Source organism: Microtus pennsylvanicus, chromosome 15, assembly GCF_037038515.1.
Source record: "Microtus pennsylvanicus isolate mMicPen1 chromosome 15, mMicPen1.hap1, whole genome shotgun sequence".
NCBI lineage: Eukaryota > Metazoa > Chordata > Mammalia > Rodentia > Cricetidae > Microtus > Microtus pennsylvanicus.
The window spans coordinates 11649285-11663517 of record NC_134593.1 but is presented as its reverse complement, the minus strand read 5'-3'; the positions used below and the strand labels follow the sequence as shown (position 1 = coordinate 11663517).

Sequence of the window (14233 nt, the reverse complement as noted above, 5' to 3'; positions counted from 1 at the left end):
ACTCTACTTTAATTCACTCAGACAAGAATCATTTGTAGACACTAAAGCTAGTGAATAAGCTTTGAAGAATAAATAATTGCATAGTTTTTTAATACTTCTCCATATAATACTTACTAGTTACAATGTAGAAAGTAGTTAACAACAGTAGGAAAACCATACAGATATTACCTCAGCTAGTTAATCAGAATTAGCAACATAGGAATTGAACAAAACACCATCATGAGTCACTGATGGAAGAGTACTTCATTATCACTTCAGTGGCATTCCAGCTGAAAAGCATAAATCAAGTTGTAAGTAAACAGCAGATAAATCCAAAGTGGAGAAGCATTCAACAAGTGGATATGCTAACGAGGTAGGCAGAAGAGCCACTGAAATGCTAAGTGAAATTATAAAAGACAAAGGTATAATAGATTAAAGGAGATTAAACAAAGACAGATGGCTAGGAGGTAAAGATGTATGCCACCAAACCAAGCGACGTGAATCGAGTCCCCAGAGCCCACATGGAAGGAGAAAACAGACTCCAGTAGGATATCCCTTGATCATATGTGTATCATAGAACCCACATGGAAGGAGAAAACAGACTCCAGTAGGATATCCTTTGATCATATGTGTATCATAGAACCCACATGCCCACATGTACATGAGATAAATTTAAAGTGAAAGACTAAACATAAAATGTATTTAATGCATATTTTCTGATTTTTTTTACCATAAAGACATTATTGAGACAACTAAAAAATATTAATAAGGTCTGAACATTGCATAATAGTGTTATATCTACCTTTAATCCTAGTACTTAGAAGGCAGAGGCAGATGGATTTCTGTGTTTCCAGTGAGCCTAGTCTGTATAGAGAGTTCTGGCCAGTCAGGGATACATAGTGACATGTTATCTCAAAAAGTACTGGCTGGAGAGATGGCTTCGTAGGTAAGAGCACTTGTTGCTCTGACAGAGGACCCAGGGGCTGTGCCAACCACCCATATGGAAGCTCACAACCATCAGGAACTCCAGTTCCAAGGGTTTCAGTGCCCACTTCTGATCTCTATAAGCACCAGGCATATACATGGCTCACAGACATACATACAGGAAAAACATGCATACAAAAAAAAATGAAAAACTAAAAACTACTTAAAATACTATTATTTCAACATTGAATTTTTGACTAATGAAGCTGGAGAGTTAGCTCACCAGTTAACAGCACTTGCTGCTCCTACAGAGGACCCAGGACCATGTGGTGGCTCACAACTGTAACAACTCTGGTTCCAGGGGCTCCAATGCCCTCTTCTAGCCTCTATAGCACTGCACAGACAGGCATGAAAACAAACACATAAAATAAATCTTTAAACTTAAAATATTTCAATTGTGTATGGTTATATGTGAATTTAATTTTCAAAGGATATGTTAAATGAGGTAGTTAGCAGTAAACACGCAGCTTACTACTAAATGATATCTTAAAATTTTACATAGAACATAGGTATTCACAGCAGCATTATTCACAAAAGACAAAAATGTAAGGACTTGGTCCTGCCCCAACTTAATGTGCCAGACTTTGTTGATTCTCCATGGGAGCCCATACCCATTGGAGGAGTGGATGGAGGGTGGGCTGGGAACGAGGCAGAAGGGAGGTGAGAGGACAGGTAGAAAAAAAATGGGAAAAAAATGTCCATGCCACCTACCTCTCCAATGAGTAAATGCATATATGTGTATGTGTGTATACACATCTACATAATCTTAAGAAGGAAATTGACACATGAATCTTAAAATCACTTCTGCTAAGTGGAATAAGTCAGGCACAGAGGGTTAATATTGGATGAGTCTAGTTATATAAACAGAGCTACATTTATAGTTGTGAGAGACTGGAAGAGGAAGAATGGGAAGTTTTTTTTAATAGACTGGAAAAATGGAAAGGTTGTGGAGGATGATGGTGATGGTTGTGTAGCTGTGTGAGTTTACTTAATGCCACGGGAGCAGATATTTTTAATGGTGACATTGTAATTTTCATTTTCTCTATATATTTTTTACCACAATTTCAAAATTAAATTACTTGGACCCAGAACAGGAAAGGTGATGAAAGGGAGGGATTGTCTCCTAAAGAAGTGGATGGAGTTAGCTGTGGTCTTAGAGAAATCAATTCAAAGGCTCTTGAAATAGCCCACTGTGGTAATGAGGACAGAAAATGGACAGTCTGAGAAGGATAGAAGTTGTCCAATCTGGTGACTAATGGGGTAGGATTTCAGACTATGCCATACACTGAGCTCTTGGTACACAGTAGCATGTTAGGCAAACACAGTAGCTATGGCTAGACCTCAACATTCATCTGCTTAGTGCCCACTTATTTACCTTTCATAACGTGGTTCCTTTGAGAAGCCCTGCCTTGCTCTTTATAGTTTCTCCTTATCTCTTTCTCTGTCCTGGATCATTACTCTCTCTCTAAGTTTTATAACAGCACCTTCACCTTTGTACCATAATATGTCAAAGTAGATATAGATCTCTCATGCAATGAGGTCCTTCAAAATACAAGCAGTAATTATATTTATGAGTCTATGACACCTAACATAGATATCTGAGTTTCCCCATTGTTTTGCCTTCCTTTGTCTTTGTTTTAAGACAATCTAATCATGTAACCCAGGCTAACCTAAAATCCTGTACCATTCTGCCTTTGCCTCTGCCTCCTAAGTGCTGGGGTTACGGGGACATGACACCATATCAAAGGAAATGGAGTAGTAATAAGTGCCCAGGAAATATTTGAATGAAATCAGTAACTTCCTGAGTATTTCAAATATTTTTGGCTATAACATTTTGTATTTTGTTTTTCTCTCCAAACCACCAAAATTCGTACCATATTTCAGTGATCTTGTAACTGGTCTTCCCAGTTCTGTTTTGTGTTCCCTCTGTGCAGACCTATATGTTAATACCGGATTAGTGAAATCCCATGCTTTGGAATATCTTGATAAAAACCTTCAATCCTAGCCAGGTTTAATGGCTGGGATTAATCCCAACACTCAGGAAGCAGAGGCAGGTAGATCTCCATGAGTTTAAGGCCAGCTTTGTCTCTGTAGTGTTCCAGGACAGCCAAAGCTGTCTCAAAAAAAAACATTTAGTTCCTCCCCATTATCTAAAAAATAAGGTTTAAATTCACTGGTAAGGAAATGATCTTTGGAGAAGAAATGACCATAACCATATTGATACTAAGTAACAAACTCTATTTTAGAACAAAACAAGACTAATAAAAAGTTTAAGGTAGGGGCTAGAGAGATGGCTTAGTTAAGAGCACTGCCTGCTCTTCCACAGGTCCTGGGTTCAGTTCCCAGCACACATACCTCCCATTAACTCACAAAACTCTGTAACTCCAGTTCATAGATCTAATGTCTTCTGGTCTTTAAAGTTGCCAGGAGCACACATGGTACACAGACACACATGCAGGCAAAACACCCATGCACATAAAATTAAAAATTAAACTACACTTTTTAAGAAAGCGTTTAGGATACATGGCAAACCATATAGCATATAATCTGCTTCATAACAAAAGTTCAATACATATTTAAACTAAAATAACTTTGTTGGATGTTTAAGGTAGAAACTTAAGTATTTGGATGCCTGGTTTTGTTTCACAATAATACAACTGAAAGCATTGAACTTTATAGCTACATTAACTTGAAGCACAAAGTCAAAATAAACTGAATAATTCTGTGTTACATATGTTCTCAAAACTCTTTTTATACTCTCTTTATAGGTTATATGTAAAGTCAGATGTGCCACTGAACTTGACAAGCACAAGTAAGTTTCATGAGTATCAAGTTTACTGCCTAAAAGATCTAAAGGATTAATTCATTAATATTAATGCTTCGTACCTAAAAGATATAAGTAGTTATTCTAATTTACTTATTTACTATATATATATATATATATATATATATATATACACATACATACATACATAATATGGTGTTTTGTCTGTATAGCTGTATGTATCGCATTTATGAGTTACAGCTGTGAGCTGTCATGTGGGTGCTGGAAATCAAATGCAGATCCTTGCTCACCAACGACAGCTGGACAGGGAAGGAACAAGCATAGGACCAAACTAGACCCTCTCAATATGGGTGACAGTTGTATGGCTGGGGCCACTGACAGTAGCACCAGGATTTATCCCTACTGCACATACTGGCTTTTTTGGAACCCATTCTCTTTGAATAGATACCTTGCTCAGCCTAGATTATAGGTGGGAGGGCCTTGGACCTTCCCCAAAGCAATGTGCCTTACCCTCTCTGAGGAGTGGATAGGTTGTAGGATGGGGGAAAGGTAGAGGGAATGGGAGGGGGGAGTGGGAACAGGAACTGGTATGTAAAATGAAAGAAGATAGTTTGTTTTCTTTTAAAAAATAAAATAAAATAACCAGATCCTCTGGAAGAGCAGCCAGTGCTCTTAGCTGCTAAACCATCTCTCCAGGCCCCATAAGTAAATATTTTTTACAAGTGGTTGATAAAGGTAAAAGGAAGGAATTACTGAGGGCGCCTAGGCAGTCTTGTAGGAAATTAAGTCATTAGATTGGTTCAAAGGAGTAAGTCCAGCAGCTCATTTTCTCCCTTCTGCTGTGAGAGCCATGATGCCCATACCTATTCCCTCCTTCCCTCTTCCTCCCCTTCATCCCCTCTCCCTTTACTATCCTGTCTTCTCTCTCCCCCTTTCTGACTCTACATAAAAAAAGCTAGTGTATACAGAGTGTCCTGAGCTCAACACTGCACTGATTAATCTCAACAGAGCAAACAGTAAATGAGTCAAGAGACATGAGTTTCAGACCCAGTTCTAGCTCACTTAATTCTTCTATGCTTTGGCTTCCTAAACTATTCTAATTTTAAGGTCACTTTTGGATTTAAAACTGTGTAATTATTCTATTATTTGGTTTAACACTTCACTAAGTGTGATAGCACACGCTATAGTCCCAACAATGGGGAACTGAAAGAGGAAGACAATTTGGGCTGCATAGCAAAAGCCTCTCAAAAAATGTTTTTTAATGTAACTAAAATTTTTTAAACTAAATTTTTTGCTTGTATATTCAACAGTCTTTTTCTTACCAATAACAGATTAATTTAATTAAATTCTATAAATTATCTCTAAGGGCAGACAGTTTATGATGTTCATTGCTGAAAGCAATCCAAAATAGAAGATGCTAGAATGCCAAGTGAATTGCTACACCATACATACTTAATTTGGGGGTTCAAATGTCTTTGACCTGGGATTATTTCCACAAGAGAGCAGGTAACTGTTAATTGGTACAGATGGTCACACCATACAAGAATTTTGTGTAAGTGCTTGGAAACTATGTGTTCTGTTCCTATCTTCTTTTTTGGTTAAGTTTGAAAACTATGTTTACTATAGATAATCAGGTCATAGGTTCAAACATTATTCAAAACACATTTCCCATAGCTCTTAAAATACTGTGGCTGGCCTTTAATCCCAGCACTCCAGAGGCAGAGGCAGGCAGATCTCTGAGTTCAAGGCCAGTTTTATCTACAGAGTGAGTTCCAGAAAGCCAGTGCCACACAGAAAAACCTTGTCCTGAAATAACAAAACAAGAAAAAAAATAATACTGTGGTGAAATTAATTAGACACAGCATTTTAATTTGCTAGACAGATTTTTAAAAACTGATAATTATTAGAATGCAAAGGTCAATGCAAATGCACTCAGTAGTTATAAAAATGAAATGGTGTTAAAATGATTCAATATTTTCTTCAATTCCACGGGTCAGTCTTTACTTTAACACATGAGATTATTTCTAAAGTAATGCTTTAGAAACTGTGCCATTTTGAAATAGTTCATTTATGAAGTTCATAATGGTAGACATAAAGTAACTCTGAGAGGTTATTAAATTCATGTTGAATGAAATTACAAGTAATTTAGGCTGAAAGAATTCTTGCACCTGAAAAAACACTGAATTCTCAATGGTTTTATAAACACCACACTTTGCTTTCTTTCAGAATTCTACTGCACTTGGGCTTTATACTGGCAAGCTTCCTCTTCTTAGCAGTGAACTTGACCTGTGCAATGCTAGTCCATGGAGATGTCCCAGAAAATCAGTTGAAATGGACTGTGTTTGTTCGAGCATTAATTAATGATAGCTTGTTTATTCTTTGTGCCATCTCTTTAGTTAGCTACATATGCAAAATTACAAAAATGTCATCAGCAAATGTCTACCTCGAATCAAAGGTAAGTCTAATTTCAAATTTTAATCCTATACATCATATTTTAATGAGAAATTTGTGCTGCTTCTTTGAAAAAGTACTCTGAGGGCAGTCACATTTTTAGCATGAAAAAATCGTTGTAACAATTAAAAGGTATTCAAGTTTTGGTTGTGATCCTTAGCCCTCAACAGGTAAGCCATCTCTCCAGACCAAACTTAGGCTCTTACCAAACAATAATTTGAGTATTTTTTGTGACCCTGCATTAGAGGCTGATCAGGGGAACTAAACTAAAACAAATATGAATGAATGAATCAAAAAGCATCTTATACTCTCTGGGGTCAATTCTCAGAAATACTCAGGATGGTCCAGCATTTGACATGCGTCATAGGCTTTCCTACAATATAGCCTCCAGCAAAACTAGAGGATCATTTACCTTTATAACAAGGTTGAGAAAGCCCCAAAATCTACACGTGATGTGTGCCCTCAAGGGTTTGGTGCTGGTAAGACCTAAAGCCCTCATGAACTTGTATAAAACATAGAAACAACCCACCGGGGCTTCTGCTGGCTCCACGTAGACCAAGTGTGTCTGAGAAAGGTTCAAGCATGCCTCTGTATTAAGGAACAGAAAATAATGAACATGTTGAAGGCACAAACACAGAATCAGAAAATAAATAAATATGAAGCTTTTTAAGTAATAAAAATCAAGGCATGTTCTAAAAAATATAAAGCATCTTATAAAGCTATAGAGAGAACTTAAGACTTTGTCTAGTAAAAGCAGTAGTTTGCCATTAAACAAACTTAGCAGATAATGTGGACATACACTTGAGTTAGCAGTGTAGATATGCCATGGAGGGTTTGGAAGTGTTACTTCAATCTATACTAAGTCCATGCCTTATCTATATGATACTTGAAACAGTCATGTCTTGTTTCTTATTTTTCTTGTTTTGAAAAATACATAAATGTTAATTCACTAATAAAGAGTCATGGAAGTTTCTACTATTGAAGATAACTGACAGTGTCATTGGATAGTGAGTGTTTACCACAATATGTGTGTGACATTGAGTGTAGGTTTGTAGATGTGTGGATATTGAGGTGTGGGGTGTATATATTCCGAGGAACTTAGACAATTTGTCTTCTCAGACTAACGACTACATTCAGAACATTATGTAAAACCAAACTAAAATTGTTAGATACCTAGAGAAATGTGTGTGTGTGTCCAGACTTTAGAACCACAGTCCCAGAAGAATCTCTGCTTCATTCAGGCAACACATCATCTTGCTTTTACTTGCTCCTTGTAAAAACACTAGGCTTATTTGTAGGAGTTTTTGTTTTCCTGTAGCAAAATTCAGCAATGGTCTTTTCAGACAATCAATGTTTATCAAGCCATTACCTCTTCAGCTTCACATCTGCTGTTTTGCTCTCCCTGATAATGTTTTCTAAAACTCAGACTTGGTCTTTTGCTTTCTTCTTTCTATTCTTCCTTTGCACAATTTGTAATAATGATCTCTCAGCCAGATCTCAAGTGCTTTGTTTTCAAATGGCACATGGTATGCCACTTGCCTGACACAGAAAGAAGGCCTTTTTGTTTCCTAGTGCTCTCTGTATTTCTCTCTTCCCCGGCCTCAAAGACCTAATTAAATTCAGCCATTTCTCTCCATCTCCAGAATCAAGTCCAAAAAGACTGACTATCAGACTGAAGTTCTGGGTTCCCTAGGAATTATTCTCATTTTCTATGAGCTACCATTTTGTGTGTGTATGTGTAGGTTTACAGTAAAACAAAGCCGCTTCCCCCCCCCCCTTTTTTTTTTGGTTTTTTTAAGACAGGGTTTCTCTGTAGCTTTGGAGCCTGTCCTAGAACTAGCTCTTGTAGACCAGCCTGGCCTCGTACTCACAGAGATCCATCTACCTCTGCCACCCAAGTGCTGGAATTAAAGGCGTGCACCACCACTGCCCGGCCGCTTTCCCTTTTGTATCTTTGTCATGTTTTAGAATGTACACATCTGTCTCATGAACTAACATGGGTAAGACAATTAGAGCAGGAGTAATTGAAGCTCTAGGATCATGCTACCTGGGTTTTCCTAACTCAGGGTTGTTAACTCTCTGTAGCTCTCTTCCATAGCAGTGCTATAATGATAAGACAGTAATATGTGGGAAATCACAGCATCTGAACCAGCACTATTAGCTATTATTATCTTTTTTTTAATTTTGAGACAGGGTTTCTCTGTGTGGCCCTGGCTGTCCTGGAACTCACTCTGTAGACCAGGCTGGCTTTGAACTCACAAAGATCCCCCTGCCTCTGCCTCCTGAATGTGTTACCACTGCCCAGCAGCTGTTATTATATTTATCATCATGTTTAGCATAGTCTATAGATGACTTATTAGAGGATTGGAAGAAATTTTCAGATAGCACTTTGGGTAAAAGTTGTTTTTTTGGTATTTTTGTTTGTTTTGTTTTAGCTTCGTCTAATATTGTTCACTAGCTGGTTTTATTTCCACCAGACCAGCAGTCCTCTCTCCACGCTGAGTGTTAAAACTTGCGAATATGAAAGCATATAATTTTACAACTTTAAAGGAAGTAGCAGTGGACTGCATGTAGCTCAGTGTACTTGGCCTTGGTTTCATCCCCAGCAGTGAAACAAACATGCAGCAATAATGTTACCATGATACTTATATTTAGAACTCAGAGTAAATATAACTTTATGCCTTCCTTCCTCTACCATGAAGTAGCAAAGAATTTTCTCACGTTATTAAAAATTTATGCTCCCACCCTGCCATGGGACCAGGTTGCACTGGGACACAGTGTAGCCATGGTGAAAACAGAAGCCTCCAGAAACTATTCAATCACCAGAACCCCAGCCTCAGCCCCATTGGCATCTGGAGGAGTGACCACCTGAGCCTTGAGCCCATCTATACCTGGGGGCTCAGCGCTGCCTGGACCTGAAAGGAGCATTCAACAGAGTCACAGCCCCCAGCCACACCAATAAGAAGAAGGACCTCCTGAAGCACAGGGTTCACCCATACAAATTGGAGGAAGAGGTGGGTAGACAAGAAGGTAAGATTATACTAAACAACACAAAGAGCAATACAGCAACACCAGAAACTAGTGGTTCTACAGCAAGAAGACAGGAATGTCCCAACACAGATGAAGCAGAAGAAAACAACACTAAAAATGACTTTATGAAGATAATTGAGGCCCTTAAGGAAGAAATGAAAAATTCTCTTAAAGAAATGGAAGAAAGTGCCGCCGATTACCGTCCAGCCATGGCCAAGTCCAAGAACCACACCACACACAACCAGTCCCGGAAATGGCACAGAAACGGCATCAAGAAACCCCGGTCACAAAGATACGAATCTCTCAAGGGGGTTGACCCCAAGTTCCTGAGGAACATGCGCTTTGCCAAGAAGCACAACAAGAAAGGCCTGAAGAAGATGCAGGCAAATAATGCAAAGGCCATGAGCGCACGTGCAGAGGTCATCAAGGCCCTGGTGAAGCCCCAGGTGGTGAAGCCCAAGGTGCCAAAGAGCCCCACCCGCAAACTCACCCGTCTGGCTTTAATTGCTCACCCCAAGCTTGGGAAGCGGATTAGAAGCTACATGGCCAGGGGTCGTAGGCTCCAAAAAACAAAGCCCAAGGTTCAAGCCAAGGCAGAGGCCTCAGCTGCAGCTCAGGCTCCCAAAGGTGCCCAGGCCCCTGTGAAGGCCCCATAAAAAAGGTCGCAGTCTGCCAGTGTGAAGACAGATGGACTGGTGTGAACTCCTACACAGTATTTGCAGATGTTCAGGACCTTATGCTGTTTTTACAAATAAACTTGAGGCAAGTTCTGTTAAAAAAAAAAAAAAGAAATGGAAGAAAAGACAAAAAAATGGAAGAGATCAACAAACCCTTAAAGAAAACCAAGAAAAAGCAATCAAACAGGTGAAGGAAACAGCTCAAGACTTAAAAACTGACATAGAGGCAATAAAGAAAACACAAACCAAGGGATCTCTGCAACTAGAAAAGCTGGGTCAGGAACTACAGGATGCAAGCATAAACAACAGAATACAAGAGATGGAAGGGGGAATCTTTGGCTTTGAATATACAATAAAAGAAATAGAAAATGTTAATGCCAACAAATTTTTAACACAAAATATCCAGGCAATCTGGGACACCATAGAAAAACCAAACCTGAGAATTAATAGGGATAGAAAAAGTTCAGCTCAAAAACACAGGGAATATAATATATTCAACAAAATCATAGAATAAAACTTTCCCAATCTAAAAAAGCACATACCTATAAAAAAATACAAGAAGCTTACAGAATATCAAATAGTCTGGACCAAAAAATGAAAAGTCCCCTCACTACATAATAATCAAAACACTAAACATACAGAATAAAGAAAGAATATTAAGAGCTGCAAAGGAAAAAGGTCAAGTAACATATAAAGACAGACCTATCAAAAATTACACCAAACTTCTCAGTGGAAACAATGAAAATCAGAAGGTCCTAGTAAGGCATTATGTAGACACTAAGAGACCACAGATGCCAGCCCAGACTACTACATCCAGCAAAGTTTTCAATCACTATAGACAGAGAAAACAAGATATTCTATGACAAAACCATATTTAAACAATACCTATCCACAAATCCAACTCTACAGAGAGTACTACAAGTAAAACTCCAACCCAAGGAAATTAGCTGCACCCACAAAAACAGACAATAGATAATACCACACCAGCAAATGCCTAAGAAGCAAAACATACACACAGTGCCAACAACAAAAACAAAAATAGCAAGAACTAGTAATCACTAGTCATTATTATCCCTTAGTATCAATGGATTTAATTAGCTTTAAAAAAGACACAGGCTAATAGAATGGTTACAAAAACAGAATCCATCCTGCTGCTGCATACAAGAAACACACCTCAACAAAAAAGACAGACATTACCTCAGAGTAAAGGGTTGGGAAAAGATTTTCCAATCAAATGATCTAAGAAAGAAGCTGATGTAGCTATCCTAATAGCTAACAAAATAGACTTCAAACTAAAATTAGCAAAAAGAAATAAGAAGGTCATTTCATATTCATTACAGGAAAAATTCATCAAGATGAAATCTCAATTCTGAACATTTATGCCCCCAAATACAAGGGCACCCTCACTTGTAAATGAAACGTTACTAAAGCTTAAATCACACATCAAGCCACACACACTAATAGTGGGAGACTTCAACAGCCCACTCTCACCAATGGACAGGTCTGCCAGACAGAAACTCAACTAAAAGAACTAACAGATGTTCTGACTCAAATTGGCCTAAAAGATATCTATAAAACATAGAAGAATATATCTTCTTCTTGTCACCCCATGGAACCTTCTCTAAAATCGACCACATACTCGGTAACAAGGCAAACCCCAAAAGATACAAAAAATTGAAATAACCCCCTGTATCTTATCAGATCACCATTGTTTAAAGTTAGAATTCAACAACCCTAATTGCAGAAAGCCCATAAACTGATGGAAATTTAACAATGCTCAACTGAATCACTACTGGGTCAAGGAAGAAATAAAGAAATTAATGACTTCCTAGAATTCAATGAAAATGATGGCATAACATATCCAAACATAAGGGACTCAAGGAAAGCAATGATAAGAGGAAAGTTCATACCACTAAATGCATACGTGAAAAAACTAGAGAAATCCCACACTAGTGAATTAACAGAACAATTGAAAGCTCTAAAACAAAAAGAAGTAAACTCACCCAGGAGGAGTAAGTAGATGGCTGGAAATAATCAAATTGATGGTTGAAATCAGTAAAACAGAAACAAAACGATGCAAAGAATCAATGAGACAAAGAGTTGGTTCTTCAAGAAAATGAACAAAACCTTTATCCAAACTAACCAAAAGACAGAGAATATCCAAATTAACAAAATCAGAAATGAAAAGGGGGATATAACAGCAGACAATGAGAAAATACTTTAAAAACCTGTACTCCACAAAATTGGAAAATTTAAAGGAAATGAACAATTTTCTGGATAAGTATCATATCCCAAAATTAAAACAAGACCAGGTAAACAAATTAGATTGCCTATAACCCCTATGAAAATAAAAAGTCATCAGAAGTCTCCCAACCACAAAAAGCCCAGGACCAAATGGTTTCAGTGCAGAATTCTACCAGAACTTCAAAGAAGAACTAATACCAATACTCCTCAAATTATTCCACACAATAGAAACAAAAGAAACATTGCCAAACTCTTTTTCTGAGGTGATAGTTACTTTGATACCCAAACCACACAAAGACACAATTAAGATAATTACAGATCAATCTCACTTATGAACATGGATTCAAAAATACTCAATAAAATACTGGCAAACCAAATCCAAGAACACATCAGAAAAATCATCCACCATGACCAAGTAGGCTTCATCCCAGAGATGCAGGGATGGTTCAACATATGAAAATCTGTCTGATCCACCAAATAAACAAACTAAAAGAAAAAAACACAAGATCATCTCATTAGATAGTGAAAAAGCCTTTGACAAAATACAACATCCCTTCATGATAAAGGTCTTGGAGAGAGCGGGGATACAAGGAACATACCTAATAATAAAGGCAATATACAGCAAGCAACAGCCAACATCAAACTAAATCAAGAGAAACTCAAAGTGATCACACTGAAATCAGGAACAAGGCAAGGCTGTTTACTCTCTCCATATCTATTCAAGATAGTACTTGATGTTCTAGCTAGAGCAATAAGATAACAAAAGGAGATCAAATTTAACTCTTGTTGGATAGCCCTTGAAGTCATTTCTAAAATTTCAACCTCTAAATTGTTACCTTTCATCACAGCATTGCAGCAGGATTGTTAAGTGCATCTACAACTCCATTTACAGAGCATATAAAAGTCTTTTATGTTCTATTTTTTTATTACTTAATTTGTATGTTGAGCAGCTACAACAGTGCTGTTGTTTGATTCTCTTTTGCAAAGAGAACTTTTACTTGCTTTTAAAACAGTAGTTATGGGGAGCCAGGGATGGTAGCCTTTAATCCCAGCATTTGGGAGACAGGTTTAAGTTGGTCTGTTAGTTTGAGGCCAACCTGGGCTGTGTTCTGCTAGTTAAAAAAAAAAAAAATAGTTACCTATAGTTCGATAATTTATTTCTGTGCCTTCACTGCTTTTTTCTCTTCCTTATATATTTAAGGCTGCCACCTTGTTCTTTATCTATATGAGTATTTAAACTGTAAACACTTCATTCTTTTACAAACTAATACAGGTAGAACAATATGTTTCCAAAAACTATTTTGGCAGTTTTCCATAACCTTATAATATTGTAGCAACACCCCTTATTTAACAAAAACAGGAAGAGGCTGGAGAGATGGCACAGTGGCTCAGAATACATGCTGCTCCTGCAGAGGACCAGAGTTCAATTCCCAGCACCCTTGTCAGGCAGCTCACAAATAAAGCCCCAGGAGGATCCAGTGCCTCTGTTCTCAACAGACACTTGCACACAGGAGCACACACACACAAAATACACATACTCGTATCTTAAAAAGTAAATACTTAAAAACAAGGAAAATTTAGGTTTAGATTACAGCCATGTCTTATGTATGGTATACTTACATATCAGTGATAATTACATATTATCTCTGTCAGCTTAACTCAGAAGAAATCTGAAAATCAGATGTTCGTCATTTTTAGTTCTGTTAACTTCCATAAAAAGTTACCAATTTTTCTCTCTGTGCTTTTCCACCAAGATGACTCTGACCTGAAGTTCCTATACTCTAGGTACCTGTCAGAATAAATCTCACCTGTTTTATTCACAGGCTGGTAGGTCAGAAATACGACCTAAAAGTTATATAATCTGTTTCACCTTCTAATATGTATTTATGTTCAACTTGATCCAGATCACTGTAGCTTTGCGATGGATTAGTTGTCTTTTCTAACCTAGACTGTGACAAACATCATGCTTTGGCCTACATCAAGAGATTTAAAAGAATTTTCTTATAAGAAAAGTTGGTTCTATGGACTGGAGAGATGGCTCAGCGGTAAAGAACACTTGTTGCTCTTTCTGAGAACCTGAGTT

At 37.7% G+C, this 14233-nt stretch overlaps 1 protein-coding gene across 2 annotated transcripts in view; it reads left to right on the top strand.

Annotated features, from left to right (window-relative positions):
* The window catches only part of Gpr137c (G protein-coupled receptor 137C), a 64832-nt gene that overhangs the window by 23671 nt on the left and 26928 nt on the right, over positions 1-14233 (top strand). The window contains exons 2-3 of one of the 2 annotated variants that reach the window (XM_075950336.1): positions 3732-3775; positions 5975-6203. The exons of the other annotated variant lie outside the window; for it this stretch is intronic. Of the exons in view, the coding sequence (XP_075806451.1) occupies positions 3732-3775; positions 5975-6203 (273 nt within the window). The remainder of the gene's footprint in view (positions 1-3731; positions 3776-5974; positions 6204-14233) is intronic. 2 annotated transcript variants of the gene reach the window in all.